This window comes from Labeo rohita, chromosome 14, assembly GCF_022985175.1.
Source record: "Labeo rohita strain BAU-BD-2019 chromosome 14, IGBB_LRoh.1.0, whole genome shotgun sequence".
NCBI lineage: Eukaryota > Metazoa > Chordata > Actinopteri > Cypriniformes > Cyprinidae > Labeo > Labeo rohita.
In genome coordinates, this window is record NC_066882.1 from 1,030,658 (window position 1) to 1,051,985 (window position 21,328).

Here is a 21,328-nt window from a genome sequence, read left to right on the forward strand (position 1 = left end):
ACAGAAGACTACACAAAACACACAATAATGATAATAAAACACATAATAATAATAATTTAGTAAAGACTAAAAAAAATAAAATTCAGTTAAACTATGGATTAAACAGTTTCTTCACCACTGCTGTCCCTACTAGACACAGAAGCGCCCGTATACTGAGTGTGTAAGTGCACTGGTGAGCGGCGGCATCTGGCGGCGAGACAATGATCTGCAGTCTGTAGTTTATCATTTTAGGCGATTGCGTCATTTCCGCCGTTCGTCCTTCACCGAGCCGCTGCCGTAACTCGTGACTGTCAGAGAGCACCATGGCGTGAGTTTATCAATCCTCATAAACTCACAAAAACAACAGCAGATATGTGGAGGATTCAGGGTTTGGTGGGCAGAGGTGAGCGATTATGAAACACTCATCATCTGTGATACAATCATACACTGATTGATACATTGTTATGATGCATTAATACACTGATACATTGTTGCGATGTTTCATTGAATGCGACTGTGCGTCAAATATTAAGATGTGCGTGAATTTAGTTGAGTTTCTGAATGAAACATAATTGAATAAGTTTGAGGATAGTTTCGCTTTCAGTTTTTGAACAACAAACGCAAAGTGTATCATCATGAAATGTCAAACGTTTTTTTTTTTTCGTTATTTGATTCATTGTTAGGTGTTATTTTCTTTATTGATCCATGAGGGAAACGTTAACCCACACAAACAAATGAATATTATCCACCTTTTTCTTCTGCAAGAGTGGGCGTGACCATTTGTACATTTGATGTGTTTGTGCCCAGCTGTTTTTAGCTGGACAATACAGCTAGTTTGCTGCTTGATATAGCAAATTGTTGTGTCTTACCATGTTACTTTAATGTATTATCTTGATTAATTTGTAGTGCAAACAGTTTTACTGTTTACTGCATGTTGTTATTCTTCTGGTTGTTTCCCTATAGCGGCTAATGAACCGGAAGTCTCACCCATAGCCATAGGCTTACTTCCACATTAAAGAAAAAGGTGGATAACTAACGATAACTATACTGTGATGTTTTAATAATCGTTCTAATTCTATGAAAATAAATAAATACACACCACACAGCTATTATAGTGATAATGACACAGAGGAACACAGATTTCTTTTTAAAGTGATAAATGATCTAAAAAAAAAACATTGTCAGCCAATCAGAATCCATCAAACTTTAAAGAGCGCAAGTATTTAAAGCTGCAGAAAACTGAAGCACGCGCTTATAATAAACAGAACATTCTTGTGAGTTGAAGCCAGTCTACACCACAAACAATAACTATAATAACTATAAATATGAAGTTAATAATCCTTTTAATTCAACTGAAAATGCACACCTCAGCTATAAGCATTTAAAGCGGCAGATGAGAAAAGCATGTGTTATGGCCCGTTCACACCAAAAACCATAACTACACGGTAAATATAACTATATCTGAATTATCATCCACATCAACTACTATAAATATAACTATAACAAAAACTATATTAGAATCAGGGTTGCCAGGTTTTCACAACTAAACCCCTAAGCCTAATTCAGAAATACTCAAAACTAGCCCAATCACATTCCCCTGATAAAATTCATGTTATTGCTATTGGGGTTGCTTTAACCCACAGACATTAAAAACAACCCACAGCAACAGTGTTAAAGCAGCACAATTCCACGGGAAAACCGCAGACTTGGCAACACTGATTAGAATCCACACAAACAGACAAAAACTCTTTAAAAAGCTCTTTAAAGTCAGGTGGCTTCTGATCAGGGTTGCCAGGTTTTCAACAGCCCCCGCAATTGCTACTCAAAAGTAGCCCAATTGTGTTTCCTCTCTGTTAAAATTCACGTTCTGGGGTGTAAAATACAAGTATTTTTGTCAGGGTTCCCCTGATAAGTTTGCATTCCAGTGGCTAAATATCACAGTTTTGGGGTTGTTTCAACCTGCAAACATCAAAGACAACCCACGGCAGCAGTGTTAAAGTAGCCCAGTTCTGCAGGAAACCTGAAGACTTGGCAACACTGATTAGAATCCACACAAACGGACAATTTAAATAAAAGCTTCAGTTACGTGGTTTACCGTTCTTTAAAATCAGGTGACTTCTGATCAGGGTTGCCAGGTTTTCACAACAAAACTGGCCCAATTGCTACTCAAAACTAGCCCAAAAGTAGCCCAGTTGCATTTCAAGGGTGGTCCACGTTACAAATCACATTGTTGGGTGTTAAATACGCATTTTTTTCCCCTGGTAAATTACATTCCAAGGGCTAAATATCATGTTTTTGGGGTCGCTTCAACCCGTGGACATCAAAAACAACCCGTGGCAACAATGTTAAAGTAGCCCAATTCTGCTTCTGATTGGCTGTCAATATTTTTTATCGTTTATCAGCTGAAAAAACAAAAACACATTGTTAAAATGATTCCAGTGATGTGGTTCAAGTATTCTCGCAGAATTAGAAGTATTATTAAAACGTTATAGTTATTGTTCTTTGTGTGAACGGTCCTTTAGAGACAAAAACATTCATTTACATCATTTTCTGTTTGTGTGGATGCTAATATAGTTCTAGATATAGTTATGTTGTTGGTGTGGACGCTAGTTATCGTCATTATTGTTCTTAGTGTGAACAGGCCTTTAGGTCTCAAATCACATTTGTCAGTTCATAAACACCAAACCTCTGAAAACTCACATGCGTTTTGCTCTTGACCCGCAGTGTTGAGCCGGTGTCATGGGAACGCTCAGCTGCGGCTCACTCCGGGTCATCATGTGGAGGACGAGGTCATCAACTCCTCCATCCTGACCAGCGGACGACACGCGTCTGACAGCAGCAGGTACGGACCGACGTTTGATCGATGACGTCACGTGATTCTGAAACAGCTGAGATGAACTAACTGTCTGTCTGTCAGTTCTCACAGAGGGGAAGATGATCAGAAAAAGAAGCGAACATCTCAGTTCTGCTACACTGGTCTGCCGAGATACACCGCTCTCGATGCAGTGGGATGGGTAATTCACTTACAACTCTACAGTTTTTCATAGGTCATCTCTGTGGTGAGTTTTATTAATCAGGTGGTGTGTGTTTGTGCAGGGCGCCGCTGCGGTTCTCTTCATGCAGCTCTGTCGCAGGATTCACTCTCGACTGTCCTCGCATCCGGATCACAACCCTGGAGCGGCCCAGATCAGAGACGCCGGACTCGTGCGGAAATGCTCCTACAAACTCCTGATTGACATCTGTGAGTCCTGCTGTCAATCATACCACATTTCGACCAATCAGAGATCAGACAGGCCGACACAGGTGGCTCTAGCTCAGATTTAGTAGTTTTTTTGACATATTAAAAATTATTATCATTACTAAAATTGACATGCAAATATATTATGTAAATAAAAAATACAGATTAAAAATAGAATAATAAAATAAAAATAGAAAAAAAATGGACAAATCATGATCAGTCAGGCGAGATTTTTTTATTGATATAATTAAAAAATAATTATAATTTGTAACATTTACTTGCATATTTATCTCCTACTAATAATTATAGTAAAAATAGAAATAATAATAAAAAAAACACAATTAGAGATCAGTCAGGTCGGTACAGATGTCTTTTACTCAGATTTAGAATTGAGTAGTTTTACTGACATATTACATGCATATGCATAATTTAAAATGAAAATCCAGATTAAAACACATAAATAAATAATAATAATAATGAAGTAGAAATAAAAATAAAAAATTCTATCAATCAGAGATTAGTCACGAATAATATGTAACTGACAAAGCATTAGTAACATTTGAATGCATATGGGTCAAAGACGAAGCATAAAAACATAAAAAGTGCATAAAAAAGCATAAAAAGTGTAATACTGCTTTAAATTATTGTTGTTTTTCCAAAACATTTTTAAAAAGTTTTCTGTTTAATTTAATTCCATTTTTATTTTTGTTTTTCCAAGCAAAAAAATAAATATCATGCATTTTTCCCTGATTTACAGAAGACACTCACTAAAATGTCATTCAGGGTAACAATCTAGTCAGGCATATTTACAACAAAAATCAATTTATGACATATTTAAAGATGAGTTACTTTCACCCCAAATACTATATACTTTAATTTGCCACTATCCTTGGTTTTGCCCATTTGTCAGTAAGAACTTATTCTTCCTTATTATGTTATATATTTTAATATGTACAAGTCAGAATAAACTTGTTTGAATTTTTACATAAATATTGTGTTACATCGAATGACAATGTAACATTATTTCAAACAGATTTTGACTTTTTATTCTCCAAAAACTTGCTTGAAACCTTAAAAGTAGACACTTACATTTAATGTGCTTTCTATGGACATAAAATCACTTTTGTAAATTTCTTTTGATGTGGACATCTTAAATGTCTTTGACCCATATGCATAATTTAAATATGCAGATCAAAGTAAATAATAAAAAATAATAAATTAAATAACTATTTCTACTACCACTACTACTAATAAAGTACAAATGAAAAAAATCAAACCATTAGAGAGCAGTCAATAAAAATGTATTATTGCCAAAGCATTAGTAACATTTACATATATGCATAATTTAAAACAAAAAATCCAGATCAAAATAAATTATAATAATTATAAAGTAGAATATTTAAATATTTGCTGTAAATAATAGTAAATAATAATATTTGCTATTATATTTGCTATTATTTATTATGTAAACAAGGCTGTGGATTTCACTCGTGTCCCGCTGTCCATGGAAAATAGTGTCTTCACATGTGAAAAAAATGTGTTTACATCATTCTGACTAAAAAGTGTAAGTTTTAGTGTTTGTATGACTGCATTTTAGTTTGATGTTGAATAGTTTGTCAAGTTGAGTTGCTTTGGAATATAAGTTACAGCATGGCTCAGATGACTAAAAAAAAACCAACAACAACAACATGGCTTATATTTTGGAAATATGGTATGCCATTCAAATAAAAAAAAAAGAAATAACAATAGTAAAATAAAAGCCGTTTTCTTTAACTCTTTACACTAATGTTTCAGTGTCCAGGCCGAATGTTTCATCTGTTGGTGTGATGGTGAAATGCCTTAATGGGGCGCTGCAGACTCCAGAGCGGAGCAAGAGCGGCTCCAGTGACCCTAGTCATGTTAACAGTGATGGAGACGTGACCTCTGACCTGCAGACGGCGCACAGTTCTGATGACCAGCAGGAGGAGCCGTTGAGCAACACATCACACTGCGGTCAGAAAACAAAATACAAATACACATTCACAGCTCAACCAGATATTAGATAGTATTTTTTATTTGACTTTATTTGTTTTATTTCATTTTTACATAAATGTGCATTTGTCATTTTTGTTGTTGTTCTTATTCTCTTTTTCACACATTTTTTGCATTGTATTCGACTATAATTGAAATAAATACAATAAAAAAAAACTGTATACAGTAGAGATGTGAAGCTCTGACTCTTAATTCTTGATTTTCTTACAGATGAAACTATTTTTCCTGAACAACCGGAACCAGAGGTGACATTCATTTACTTACTTACTTTACATTAGACTTAAAAATGCAGCTTGTCCTTATATTTGAATAAAAACTCAACTGAATTGATCTGAATAATTGCTATGTAATTATGTTTTACAGCTGTAATTAAATTTGTTTTGTAATTGAAGAAACATTAAAACTGTATTAATAAGTGTCAGTTGACTTTCTGTATGTTTCCTGTAGGATCGTCTTTCTCCTGATGCAGCAGCACAGAATTTGCGGCGTGTTGCGGACGGCAGCGTTCCCGTAATCCTCAACATCATCGGTAATACCGAGCTCACAGCGAGCCGCCGCTGCCTGATACGAACGTGCGTCTGAACGTTTTCTGTTTGTCGTGTTTCAGGTCTGGAGAGCGTGAAAGCGGGCGACTATGAGACGGCCTTCTCCTGTTTTCTGGCCTCAGCACAGCACGACTACAGCAAAGCTCAGTTTAATGTGGGAGTTTGTTACGAGAAAGGACGAGGAGTGCGGCCAGACCACAGCAAGGTGCTGAGATTTTCCCGTATTTATACGGATTAATGCATTTTGCTTATTTGCATGCTTAAAAAGATTTGCACATTTAAATGCATAATTTAAGTCACTTTGAAAAATTAGTTGCAACACATTTCAGATGATTAAAAATGTAACTTATATACCAGGAAATACGCTACATCATTTAAAACACCAAAAAGTCTAGCTTAAAATAAAGTAATGACAACAATCAAATAAAAGTAGAAATAAAAAGCATTTGATCTGTATTGTGCATACAGATTTCTGTATTTTTCAAACTGAGAAAAAATTGCTTCATTTTAAAATGAACTTAAAATACATTCGTAAAGTTACCAAATTTATATTGAGAATTGTTTATTAATTTGTCAACGAAAGATGCCAAAATAAAAACTGTTTTAAAAATTTTAAATTAAAGAAATTTAAACAAACATAAATATTAGTATTGTAATTTACTGTTGTTCAGACAAATAAAATGTTTGGTAAATGTCATATAAAATAACAAATGAAAATTAATGTATTATTAATTTAATACTTAATCCTTTTTTATTATTTTAATACTTTAATACTTTTTTTATTCTACAGTACAGTAGTATTATTTAAATAATAATTCTTTATTAAATTGGTTAATTTGTCAAATTTAAATAATAATAATAACAGCAATAATAATAATTTGTTATTTATTAAATACTTAAATATTATAGTATAGTAGTATTATGTTAACAATTTTTTTTATCGAATTTTTAAATAATAAAAATAATACTAGTTATGATTTATTAAATATTTACAAACTTTTATAGTGCATTACTATTATGGAATTAATAATATTTCGTAATTTAAATAATAAATCATTAGTAGCATTATATGTAAATACATACACATTTACACATACTGTATTTTCTGGAAAAAAATATTGCACATCAAAGTTGCATTGTTGAGAGAAAAAAACCCAGATAAGTTCCATGGGTGTATTGGTTTAATTTATTTATTTAAATAATAAGAACTAAAGAAATACTAATAATTACTTATGTGATGAATATGACTGTCTCTCAGGCGGTGCATTACTACAGACGCGCCGCAGTCGCTGGTCATCGTCAGGCTCAGTATCGATGCGCTAAACTGATTTTGAGCAGCAGAGGGCAGCAGAGTTTAGAGACGGATGTAGCAGCGGCGCTCAACTTCCTGCAGGCGGCCGCAGACGCCGGACTCGCTGAGGTACCACATAAATATAATGTAGAATACAAAAACAGAAATATATCAAATAGAAATATACAAATGCATCAAATATAATTTAAGTTTAAAATTATATAAAATATAAAAATATTTTTTTTTATTTAGTCATATTTCTGTCTGTGTCAGGCTCAGGTGTATCTGGGTGTGGTGTTGTCTCAGCGTTCAGACTGTGATGAGGAGGAGTGTGTTCATTATTTCAGGATGGCGGCTGAGAGCGGGGTAACGCGCCTCTCCTATTCATTTACTCAAACTTTTTAAATGTTTTTGATGACTGTAATGTGAGATCTGAAGGTGCTGTGTTGATGTGCAGGACGCCGCGGCTCTCGTGTGTTTGGCTCAGTGTTATGAGACGGGTTTCGGCGTGTCTCCGTGTGTCCAAACCGCCGTCAGTCTGTATCAACAGGCGGCGGCCAAAGGAAACCAGCAGGCCAGAGACAAACTGAGAGACACACACAGTCGAGACGGTCAGACATAAACACAAACACACTATTCATATCATCTGTACAGTGAAAAACACGTTTTCCACTTTAGGCAATACTGACTAGTGCAATTTCTAACTTTGGTACAGTACCTTGAAAAATATTGATATTTTACACCATTTCAATTGCTTCTTTAGATGAAATACTGCCATTTGTCATTGTTTATTTGGGCGAGCGGAATATATTTACGGTGTATATTTTGGAATATTTTGATTTTTTTTCCATATTTGAGATTATAATTCACTAAAACTGAACTACACTGACATTTCTTAACTGTAAAATAATAAATTAATATTTTATAACAAGTATATTAATTATTTTACTTGATAGTAGCAAAAAATGACAATATTTATGACTTCTGATTTATGACTTTCTTCTTGCAAGAGTTTGAGCTCTTATAAAAGTCTGAAGCTTTTATTTTTTTCCCAAAAACTGCAGGAAGATCTTTAAGTTTAAGGTTTGCAAACTTTATTACAAATCTAGGGAAGTCAATACTGTGGAAAAAATCAGTCAAAAATTATTTTTTTCTGACAACACTGTCATAAATGTGTCTAAAGGTGCTGAAGAATTTATTTTTCAAAATTGTTTTTGTTTTTTTTTTCTCTTGAAAAATTGTTTTTCATTGAACAGCAACAATATAATTTAAAAAAACTCTAAATCTAAATATAAAAAATCTAAATATATATTATTTTTTCCTTTTTTTTAAATGTTTTAATACATTCAGTAACAAAAAAAATGATAACAGTTTTTTCATTATCTTCTAGGTGACTTTTTACATGTATAAGGTTTTATCTTTTTAAGTCTTTGTTTGATGTATAAATAAATCTCTCTCTGTCTCTCTAGTGCTGCGCTCGATTCGATCGGCTCCTTGCTTCTCTGTGATTGGTCAGCTGAATCTCAACTCAGTGTTTCCTCAAGAGAGCCGAGATGAGAAGCCCCGCCCACAGCAGCGATCTGACTGCCAATCACAACCGCTTCCTCACTCCCGGAGCACAGGAAGTCTGAGCGTGTTGCCCTCCATCACGCTTCAGATGCTCAACGCTGAAAGCAGCCGCAAGGTTTGGACGCTCGGAGTGCGATAACATGATGAATTCATCTCTCATCTTATATCCGCATCTTTAAAGCAGCTTTATTTTACATGCACGCACAAGCATTTAGCCATTAGAAACACACACAGAAATAGCTGGATCTGACCGATGAATGTTCTTAGCCAATCAGAGCAGAGCTGGAGAGTTCCGAGCCCAGTGATTGGATGGTTATGATGTCATAGATTATTCATGAGCTTTCATTTCAGCACCTTTAAATGTATTTTGCCAGTGGGAAGTGTTTAGTTTTGTGTACATGTGTATTTGGTTGGAGAGAACGTCTGAATACAGTGGAATGAGTGTTTTTTATTGAGCGTGTGGAAAGTGATGTGCCAGAGTAAGCTTATCTTTGTATTTTTTTGTGTACAATTGTGTTTTAAACTGTTTTGTGGAGGTCACATGGTGTCATTTTCTTGTTTTCTGTGTTATTCGGACGTATTGTTTACATGATTATATTAAAACATTAAGCTCACACATTCATTCAGAAGCAGAAGAATTATCGGTTATCAAAAATGAACAACAAAACCATTTGATCTGTACCATTTTACCACTAAATTAATCACATGTGCCAAAGATTTAATTCACATGTGCCTTAATTAGATTGTGTAACTGTGCAGTTGATGAAAAGCCAATAGCATTGTATGAGCCTCAGTATCAGAGCCAGAATTTTATCTGTTGTTTGTCTTTGTATGTTTTGCCTTATGAGGTTAATTGAGTGTCATTTCACCCTAAAGCACTGTCTGAACTGCAATAAAGACTTTTGTGTTTTCAACTTTGTGTTTGGCCGATGCACCCTTTCAAGAGTAAAATTCTACCAGTAGTATGACATTTACAGTGGCTCCTTATCATAAGAGTTTGCTTAAAAGTGAAAGCAACCCCTCAACAACACAGGTTTGGAGGTTAATGGTCAGTCTTATGAGCAGTAAAGCACAAATTCTCTTTGTGGAACAGATCACACCATTGTGTTGTTGCTTTCATTTCCCATAAATCACACATGTTCATTTCTAATTCCTGTAAACTACATTTAAATCAGTTTAAATCAGTCTTATGAGGGTCTGGTACCAGGTACAAAACAATCAGGTAAAACATTTTCATTAGGTCCCTGGGTTGAGTAATTAAAATCTGCAAATTAAAACACATTGGGAAAAAATGTATATGGTAAATAGGAAAAAAAGGAAAAAGTTGCTATGTCTAAACTTCTGAAGTACAATATTATTCTTGTTATTAGAAGCAATATAATGTAATAAATAATGTATAATGTAATATCGCTGCAGAGCAGTACTTCAAGTGTTAATTTTGCAGTTCTTTCGGTAAAGGTTATGTTTGTTTTTCTGCAATATGCTTTTTAAAAGAAAGCAATTTAAAAAGTCACTATTTTTCAAAAAGACTACTAATGTACTGCATACTACACAGCATGTACAGTGCATGCTGTTTTAAATAGCATGTGAAAGACTGCATATTATGCAAGATATATTTCAAAATGTAGTACATGACAATGTCACATGACCTTGTTATGTTGCGCATTTAATTCATGTGAGAGCTCACTTTTATCACAAATAAATTAAAAAAAAAAAAAATACAATATCTAATATTGTGTAAAATGTTGAACAATGTCAGTGTCTCCTCCCCTCTTGCACTTCAGATCAGTGAAGAGGATGGAACAGTGATTATATCTGATATGATTATAAAGTCAGGTGCGGTAAGACATATGACAGAACTCCCCTGCCTTTCCAAGAATCTACTTTTGAGATACTGAGCTTCAAAGTTTTTGCATTCCATAGACTTCTGTAGATAGAACCATTTTTGCTTTCTAAAAAACATCATATAATGTAAATAAGTTATCACCAAATAAGAACATGTGACTAACTCAATTTTGACAAAAATGTCAGATAGAACCTTCTAAGCCAACAACATGTTTTATGTAGCTTAATTTCAAAAAGCCAAAGTCAGATCATTGTGTTTCTGATTCAGATTTAGAAATTACACAATCTAATTTAAATTAAAGACTGCTCATGCTACATGCAGCATCTTTGTTTGGATCATGATTAAAATGCAGTGGTTACATCAGGGGTGCCCAACCCTGTTCCTGGAGATCGACTTTCCTGCAGAGTTTAGTTCCAACCCTAATCAAACACACCTGTCTGTAATGATCAAGTGCTCCTTCAGATCCTAATTAGCTGGTTCAGGTGTATTTGGTCAGGGTTAAAGCTGAACTCTGCAGGAAAGTCGATCTCCAGGACCAGGGTTGAGCACCCCTGGGTTACATCTTATTTTCAGTGAGTTAGGGTTAGGGTTAATTTGATCTTTAATGGACATCTTTGTCTGAGTTTCTGTATGCTTTAAACTATTAATATATTGTTCAATTTAAAGATTTATATATTTTTTTCCAATAAAAAGTAATTCTTTAATGTCAGCCGTCATCTACAAGTTTCTCTTTGGCGTTAAAAGTCAAATTAGATTTATTTCTAAAATAAAAGCCAAGCTTCAGTTTGAGCTACCTGATTAGATTAGCAATATGTACATTGAATAAATATAAAGAAACAGCACTGGGACCAGAAAATGGTAGTGTTTCTTAACAAGAGTCTCTCTCTGGACTGGGATTCGCTGGGTTCCTTTGTACTCCACTTGACGAGCTTGAACAGGAGTCAGATGGTGCTCATGAACCCATCAAGCAGACAGTAGGAGGCTCAAGAGCAACATAGAAGAACACAGAGCAAACACACAGAAAAAACAGGTCCCACCTTGTACAGAGATCATTCAAAAAACAAAACAAACAAAAAAAAACAAACAAAAAACAAGCTTATATGTCCCTATGGACATGACATTCTTTTGAGGAAAAGAAAAAAACAAAAAACAAAATCAAATTCCGAGAATTGATCCAAAGTGATTGAGAAAAACTGTAAGCCCTTGAATTGTTGTTAATAGTGATTTCCATACTATGCATAATCCATTACAATAACATTTGGCCAGTTATTGAGATTCTAAGGAATTGATGTCTGTCTGGAAACGCAAATATTTTTGCAGTATATATTTTTCCTCCCATTTCATATTTTTCCACCATCATGTCCCTTTAGCAGAATCCTGATCTTTATGTGCAGATATTTACATTGAGAAATAAATCCACATGCTCTTATTGTGCATGTAATGTGTTTTATGTTTCTCCTTTGCCTTTTCTAGATACCAGATTTAGAAAACCCCTTTTGGTGTGAGAAGGCCTTCCTTCTGCTGTACAAAAAATGTTCAAATGAGGCAGGTGTGTATTGAGTGATACTAATTTACAAACCAGGAACAAATGATGAACTAGATAGAAAATAGAAAAAGTCTATTTTTCAGTAGAATAACTGCTCCGTACAATGCAAAGGAAGTCAACAGGGGCCAAATTGTTTTAGCTCCAACAATCACAGAACATGGAGAGAACACTGGTTACTTTTAAACTGCCTTTATGTACATTCTGAAGTGCCAAACCTTTGGTCTCTGTTGACTTCCACTGTATTTAGACTTGTTAGAAGGCACAATGGTAAGTAAATAATAGAGAATTTTAATTTATGGATTTCAGATTCCTTACTGGGCAAACATAAAATACCAGTAACTCCCCTTCTGTTTCAGCTGCAAAACCCAACTAAAGTGAAAATCCAGGTGGTCCTCAACACCAACTGAAAGGAAGGTGCTGTGGTGGGTTTAATTCAGTGGTTAACCAGAAAAAATAAAAATGGGACTTTATGCCCAAAAGACTGCTGATCCCTGAACCAACTCCAGTGTAAGGCTAAGGAGTGTGGGACACCGGCCGGCAGAAACGTAAATCGGCACTTATGTTGATGGATAAAAATAAAAAGTACTGATACATCACTTTATATGCACTCAAGTAAAACTACAGTTTTTAAACTACTTAAAAAAAAAAAAAAAAGTTCTGTTAAAAACCACTTAATTACAGAAACACGAGTATTTGTAATTCTTTACTTCACACCCTATTTTGTCCTCTAGTAAAAATGTACATACCTAATAGCAGTTCTAAATGAAAAATATGATCTTTAAACAAAATAAGAACAAATTTCTAAGAACAATCTTCAAGACTAATTCACATACTGTATATGTTTAAAATTGTATATGGTTAACATATGAGGATTCCTTTCAATGTTTTCTTCTTTATTTTAATAAAAATTGTGTTCACACAAGTCCATTTAAGACTCATTTCTAACATTGGAGAAATGCAAATATCATGTGGGCAAAAAAAAAAACAAAATTACTCCGTTGACAAATATGAGGTCTTAAGGGGACACATGCTGACACGTACATAGTTTCAAAGGTGCACAATTAATCAAAAAAAAAAAAAAAAAAAAAAAAAAAAGATTACAAATCCAGCTGTCACAATTGCATACTTTATACAGAATTTTCAAAAATGTAAATCTTAGCTTCTTTCGGCCTTAAACTTTGATACTAACCTGCAGCTGAAGCTTAGTATTGACAATTTTGTAATGTCTATACAGTGAGGTACCAAAATCATACACAGATCACTGACATTTGCAGTGGATCCTTGTAATAAAAGTTTGCTTAAAAGTGAAAACAAAAGTCAAAAGTCCCTCAGCACACAGGTTTGGAAGTTAATGGTCTATCTTATAAGCAGTAAAACACAAATTCTCTTTGTGGAACAAAACACACCACTGTGTTGTTGCTTTCATTTTGTGTTCACGGAAGCATTTCCCATAACTCACACAGGTTCATTTCTCATTCCTGTTAACTACATTAAAATTTAAATCAGTTTTATGAAGGTCTGGTACAAGTTATAAAACAATCAGGTAAAGTATTGTCATTAGGTGTTTGGGATGCGTTGCTATTGTATTACCTGCAAATAGACAAACACACTGGGGGAAAATAAAACATGATCATCTGAAATCAGAAATTATTTATAGCTGCAGTATCAAAACATTTGAAGTATAAATATATTATTCTTGTGCTGTTAGAAGCAACATAGAAACAAAAATAATATTACTTTTACTGCCTCCTGAAGGCAAAGTTAAATTTGCACAAAACTTGGTATACATTAACAGCACACCCTGCCTGTTACAGCTTCATGCAATTGGCCATTCTTCCACACACAAACTTTTTTTTTTTTTTTTTTTTTTTTTTTACATGAAAACTATCACACGCATGATTGCTTATTCATTATATTAAATACAATGTAATTTTTTTTTAACCTAAAAACATTTAGAATAATTAAAAAACAGCCATTGTTAGCCTATATTGTACAAACAAAGCTTTTCTCTTTAATAGAAATCTATACAAACATTTCTATCAAAATGTGTATTACTTAAGACTGACACCTATCACAATATCATGTGAGAAGAACAGGAAATCATGTTACGCCACAAAAAATGAATGTCATGTGAAACCTGTTACCTAATATTCATTAAGCTGTGGTGTGTTTTGTGATTTATCGGTCAACTCTCTAATATTGTAGGGTCTCTTTTTTAAGAGTAGCACATTTTAGTTTGTGTAACATAAATCAACAAGTACTATAGACATCGGAAAGCTTGTAAACATATGTATATGCTTACTGATAGTGGCACCTGCTGGGCGGTTTTGGTAGTGCATCCTAATTTTATTTTATTTTATTATTATTATTATTATTTTACTTTTTCTTTCTTTGTATCTTATACATAAAAAGAAACATACCTGGAACAAAAAAAATGTTTGGAATGCAAAAAATTGAAATAAAAAAGAAAAAAAACGACAAAAAAAGAAAAAGAAAAGGGAAAATTTTGAAGAGATTTTTTGTTGTTTTTAGAAGGCTCAAGAAGTCACTAGCACTAATTTTTTCCCCACCTTTAGTTTTTTTTATTTCCCCAAGTTCAAACACTCAATTCTTTTTTCTTGTTTTCAGATTGGACTATTATAATTTATTTACCTATTTTTGGCTTCTATTAACAAGACTTTAACTTAAAACCAGAATAATCCTTTAATATAATTTTACTGTTGTAAACATGTTGTAAACATGACTACACTGTGTTTTTGGGTAAAAAATATTATTTTAATCAGAATCAGAAAGAGTTTTATTGCCATGTATGCTTACACACACAAGAACTTTTTCTTGGTGACATTAGCGTGCAGGGCACAGATAGTGACACAGATAGCAAAATAAAATGAGTAAAATAAATATATAAAAACAATACACAACATACAAAATAAATGAAGCCCTCCCATTGGGTAGAATCTCGTGGCTCACAAGGTAGGAATTTTGTCCAGAGGGTCTTAAATTTAACCACTACCCCGGTAAAGGCTCATTTCTCTACACTTACAAGATCAACATACATCACCCAGACTACAGGGATTCACTTGATAGTGTCAAATTTATGTTTCTATTTGGAAATCGAAATACACTACTGTGTTTACCTTTAAATTTGAAAATACAAATCCATAAGTATGATTCACAGGAAATGAAGCTGACTCAAATTAACCATAAACTGTTCTCTCTGCAGGAAAACACTTAATAAACAAGTATTTATTATTCCCACACTTTTGTGTTTTGTTCTCTTCTTTGGTCACTTAGATGATCTAATAATTTAAGCCACAACATCTCAAATACATTAACAATGAAAAGCAAGGGAGTTCTCTCATTTTACCAAGCTGGGATTTTCAGTACACAGATGGCGCGCTAGGTGGAGCTCTTTTGATGCAAATCCAGTGTACTTACGAATCCAGGAGTAACAAGATTCCACTTGCAGAATAGCAATCCTTCCTTCCTCACTCCCTGACGACAAACAGCATCCGCGACTCTCCCGTGGAAACGATGAGCAGGTCAACTGATTAGATGAATCCGCAAAAAACCTAAGCAGATCTCCCCGACGATCTCTCAGTCTCTTAAAGACGATTAGCAGGCATGTCACATGAACTACAAACTACTCACACAACTTTAGTTTTACACTGAATCAGTAAAATAAACGCATGTATATTCTTCCGGATTTCGCCCAACTACACGACCGTACCACAACTGCAACAATGAACTTGAGAAAAATAAACAAGGTTATATTCTTCCAGATGATTTCTTAACGTTTTCTCATGCACATCACGCTGAGAAAACGTTTCTTGCAGAGTCTTCTGTTACTGAAGACACCCCTCTGACCCTCAACCCCTTGAACTTAAAGGGTCAAAGTAAAGTTCAGTTTAATGTGGAAGTTTGTTAGTAGAAAGATCGAGAATTGCAGCCAGACCACAGCAATTTATACAGCTTTAGCCTACATATTTTTCAAATTTGCCTGCTTGAAAATATTTGCATATTTGATGTTAGTTACATTATATAAGTCCTCTTGGAATATAATATTATTATCATTGCATTAGTAATATTTTTTTTAGTAATTTGTTGAATTTTATAATTCAAATAATAATAATAATAATAAAGATTATTATTATTATTAAATACTTGTTTTTAAACTTTGCAACACAATACTATTGCATTAATAATATATTTTTTTTTATTTTTATATATGATATATATTTTTTATTAGCTTTTATTTAAAATTTTTACAGTACAGTCGTATTGTTGCATTAGTAATATTCACAGTGAAGATCTCTTCCTTGACTACCTCCCAACAAAACCAGGAGAAAAGCAAGTGTTGGCAAAATAAAACTACACTTCCCAGCAAGCTGTTGGGCATCAGGGGAACACAATCTCACACACACATTCACAAAACTAACAACAGTAAATGACCTCCTGGGACATAACAATGGTTATACATTAATGTTTACTTCTTTAAACATTATAAGAAGTGTTTAGAATCTAATGATTTAATTGATTTATTAATAGATTTTTCTGATGATACTGGTTAATACCAAATTACCACAGTTTTACTGTAGTAGCTGTTGTATGGTAGAAACTAGTCAGTACCCAGGTAACAGGGAAGGTTATCAGAAAAGTTATGTTAGAACAAAACATTCTTAAAGTAATATTTATAGAACGTTCTTACAATTTTATTAATATTTGATTTACGTTTTCATAACACTTTCAAGGATGCACATTTCATACTTTCTGCTGTTTTGCTGGTTTGTTCATCTGCTTCTCCCATTTGCTCTATTTACATTGACTATCACTTTATATACACTAATACAATCAGACACAAAAATAATTTCTCATATATTTATTACAGTATGCACTGTAAAAAAATCCCTGTAAAAAACGGTAATCTACTGGCAGCTGTGGTTGCCAGCATCTTACTGTAAAAATACAGTGTGCTACTGTTTTTGAAATTAACTGCAAAATGCTGTTTTGTCATCTACAGTATACAACTGTAATTTAGCAGCATATATCTGTTAAATTACATACTGATAAACTGAACACTGAAATGAATGCCTCATGAAAGCTCAAAAAATTCTCAAGGATCCATCTCATCCAGGACATTCTCTTTTTGAATTGCTACCTTTGGGCAAAAACTTAACAGATTAAGGAATAGTTTCTATGTTAAAGCTATTTCTGTTCTGAATACTGTACAAATGTACACTGAACATTATGTGTGTTAATGAAAAATAAAGTGTTCATCTCTGTTGAATGTGAGAGTAATAGTTTCACATGTCAAGCCATATCTGTTTTAAATACTGCATTAACAGCTGAACATTAGAGCAATATTGAATGAGTCGTACAACTGATTCACTGTTTCACTGTATCGTGAAACATTTGTTTCAGATCGGGACTTCAAAGCACGTGTCGCGAATCGTTTGATTTAAATCGGAACTTCAGAACGGTTTATGATTCTTTTGATTCAGATCGGAACTTTGGAGCCGATTCATGTCAGGACATCGGTGTCAATGTTCTTTCTTATTAAACAGTAGAAAACATCAAACCATTAAGACAATTACAGAAATAAAGAAAAAAAATGCGGTTTTTATACCATGGTTTAACTATAGTTTAACTATGTTTTTTGTTTATTTGTTTGTTTTTTACACCTTAAGTTATATTTTCCTACATTTACTTTTGAGTAGTCAAACAATCCAAAGAAAACATCTTTAAAACAGAAAGAATTGTCACTTACCAAATTAAATTGGATGAACATTGAACTGTACTTGACAAAAATGTTTTTGTATCTTTAAATAATGTTATAATCACGGCAAGAAAACTGGACATTTTAATGCTCTTAGATTATTGAAAATAAAATCATTTTATTTTTCTCGTAAACAAAAATTGTAGGAAACGTTTTTGTAACTTTTAAAACCCTTCTAATCACGACAAGAAAACTGGACATTTTAAGGTTTTAGAAACAGGGCAAAACAATATTGCCCACAACGTTTTTATAACCTAATTTTATTACTTGAGTATATTTTATGTTAGTTTACTATATTAAGTGAGGGTTGTTGGTTTTTATTATTCTGTTGCTATTTAAGAGTGTTCAGATGTGAAGTGTCCGTTAAATAAGCACTATAGTTAGGCTAAAATAATCTATACATTTAAACAACTAAAAAATGTTTTTGAGCAGATGGGTCGGCGCTCCAACCCTCTAATCATTCTTCGTGCCTTATTAATATTAAATCACGTTTCTAGACGCTCCAGGAAACTCGCGATGCAATGTCAGACCGACCCGATTAATATTCATACAGTATCTTGCGCTCGGCGCTCTGATTGGTCCGTGTACGCGTACACAGAGACAGGGGCACGGAGCGCATGCGCGGAGAGGCGCGGATACTGTAAGCGGTACGGGCGGTGCGGAGAGGAGAGGTTTCGGATTGCGGGCGTCTGGACTTTAAAAGCGGGCGTCACCTCGCGGCTCCGCATCAGCATCTTCAGGCGAGAGAACAGCCGAAGCAACCGAGCGCTGCCGGTGCTGGTAAGTGACAGTCTCTGAACGCATTACGTCATGCTCTCACACACATACACACATAAGACGCGCGCTGATTATTGATTATCTCGATCGATCTGATGCATCTTCGATGGAGCAACTTTATAGAATTAATGACTGAATTGAGTTTATCATGCACAGGATGCGCGTAATGAGAGCGTGACTTGACACTTCTCGCTGTCACATCAATGTCATGCAGGAAATATGTGTCTGTGTGTGTGTGTGTGTGTGTTTAATTGTGTGTGAGATGATGATGCTGCACGGAGCATTTGTTGCAGACTGTCTGTTTGTAAGTTCAGATGTGCGTCATTCATCGCACGAATGTTTTGGGCCGATCAGAAGCGATCTGTCATGATCAGGAGGACAAACAACTTCTGTGCATCCTGACGTCATGCCTGTGTTTTCATCAAACTTAGTTAAATATGCACTTTTGTTTTAAATATTTAAATATTTGGGGTTGTTGAGACTTGTATTTTATGATGTTTTGCTTGTTTGCGATGTTGCATGTAAAGTTTTATTGCATATAGGATTATAATCAAAGAATTATATACTTCAGGGTCTTTTATTATGCATCAGTTATCTAGTCTTGCATTTTTGCTAATATATCTTATTATAAATCATATTGCATTTATGATTATGATTATTATGATGTAATCAGTTAGAATTTGCAATTATTGGAATACTATGCTATACTATACTATAGTAAAGTTATTACATTTTGCATATATATATCCTAATTTAGATTTTATTACATGTAGGATTCTAAACAAAGTCTTGTATAAATGATCCAATAGTCTTTTACTGTGTTATGCAATATTGTACTGTATTAGTAGAGTTTTTTTTATGTCCTATTTCAGATTTTATTGCATATAGGATTATAATCAGAGTTAGAATATAGTATACTATAGTATACTTCACTATAATGAAGTTGGGTCTTGCTCTTTTGTTGTTATATCCTGTTGCATAATTTATTGCATACAAGATTATAATCAGATTTAGCATACATTATTTTCCAAGTTTCTTTTGCTATATTTTGCATTACTATTCTGTGGTCTCGAATTTTATCTTATTTCAAATCGTATATTGCAATTATGATCAGTTAGAATATGTCGCTTACCAAATGAAAATGGTTGAACATTACTTGAACTTTCTAAGAAATGTTTTTGTAACCTTTACATAAAGTTACAATCACGACAAGTAAACTGGACATTTTAATGCTCTTGGAGTATTACAAATAAAATAAAAATAAAAGTGTTACTTTTATGCGTAAAAAAAGTTGGATATTGTAGGAAACGTTTTTGTAACCTTTAAAAAATGTTATAATTATGACAAGAAAACTGGACATTTTAGGGTTTTAGAAACAGGTCAAAACAATATTCCCTACAACATTTTTACTTAAATTGATTACTTGAGTATATTGCAAATCAATTAGAATGATCACTTAGAATATGTCGCTTACCAAATGAAAATGGTTGAACATTACTTGAACTTTCTAAGAAATGTTTTTGTAACCTTTAAGTAAAGTTACAATTACGACAAGTAAGTGGAAATTTTGGAGTATTAAAGATAAAATAAAAAGAAAAAAAGTTACTTTTTTGCGTATAAAAGTTGTTGGATATTGTACAAAAAGTTTTTGTAACCTTTGAAAAAATGTTTAATTATGACAAGACAACTGGACACTGGAAGGTTTTAGAAACATGTCAAAACAATATTCCCCACAATGTTTTTACTTAAATCAATTAGAATGATTAGTTAGAATATGCAATTCCAATACTCTACTATACTAAAATTATTAAGCCTTGCATTTTTACTGTCATATCCGATTTCAAATCTTATTAAATACTGGATTATAATCATAAATTGCATACATTTTCCTACTGTCACTTTCAATGCAATACTGTACTATACTAATTACTAAGTCCTGCATTTTTATGTCCTATTTCAGATTTTATTGCATATTCAGGATCAGAGTTAGAAAATGCAGTTATTATGCAAGTTACTGAGTCTTGCATTTTTGCTGGTACTGTGCAGTTTATCCTATTTCAAATCTTGCATATATGATTATAATCATTTAGAAGAATATGCAATTATTGCAATATTGTACTACACTGTAGTAAAGTTTTTGAGTCTTGCATTTTTGCTGTTATATATTTTATTTCACATTTTATTGCATATAGGATTATTATCAAAAGTTGTATCAATTATCCAATAGTCTTTTAATATATTATGCAATACTATAGCTGCTGACTCTTGCATTTTTGTTTGTATATCCTATTCAGATTTTTCATTAACTATTTTCCAAGAATATTTTACTATTTTGCAGTATTGCACTTTACTATACTGCTATAAATTTAGGGTCTTGCAGTTTTGCTGTTATATTTAATTGCATATAAGAATATAAACTATTTGTATTGTGCCATTTTACAGACCTGTCTCAGCTAGATGTGTAAAAGTGTAAAAAAAAAGAGTTAAAATAGCTTAATCTGTATGATTTTATGTAAATGTGCATTTAATATCCAGTTGCCTTCATATCAAAGTAATTTTGAGTTATTAAACACAATAACATCATTCTGAATACGGTATCAGTGTTACGATCAGTCAAAACACCGTTTGGCTGATGCACAGAAAAACAGTCACGCATGTGGAGACTGACACACACGTCTTGTGTGTGTTTGTGTGCGTGTGTGTGTGTTGCATGCGGGTTGTTGTGCTGAA

General features: G+C 33.4%; 2 protein-coding genes across 2 annotated transcripts in view; both read left to right on the forward strand.

Annotated features, from left to right (window-relative positions):
- The first annotated feature begins 260 nt into the window (after positions 1-260).
- On the forward strand, positions 261-9,567 carry dele1 (DAP3 binding cell death enhancer 1). The gene is made up of 12 exons (XM_051128316.1): positions 261-382; positions 2,704-2,821; positions 2,897-2,993; positions 3,076-3,220; positions 5,012-5,209; positions 5,459-5,493; positions 5,696-5,777; positions 5,856-5,998; positions 7,052-7,213; positions 7,358-7,450; positions 7,542-7,695; positions 8,554-9,567. Exons 1-12 carry the CDS (start codon positions 352-354, stop codon positions 8,790-8,792), a joined length of 1,497 nt encoding a protein of 498 aa, XP_050984273.1. The 5' UTR covers positions 261-351; the 3' UTR covers positions 8,793-9,567.
- Positions 9,568-18,457: 8,890 nt separating this feature from the next.
- The window catches only part of LOC127176342 (amyloid beta precursor protein binding family B member 2), a 29,404-nt gene continuing 26,533 nt past the window's right edge, over positions 18,458-21,328 (forward strand). Inside the window, 1 exon segment of the mRNA XM_051127969.1 lies at positions 18,458-18,601. The gene's annotated coding sequence lies outside the window, so the exon portion shown is untranslated.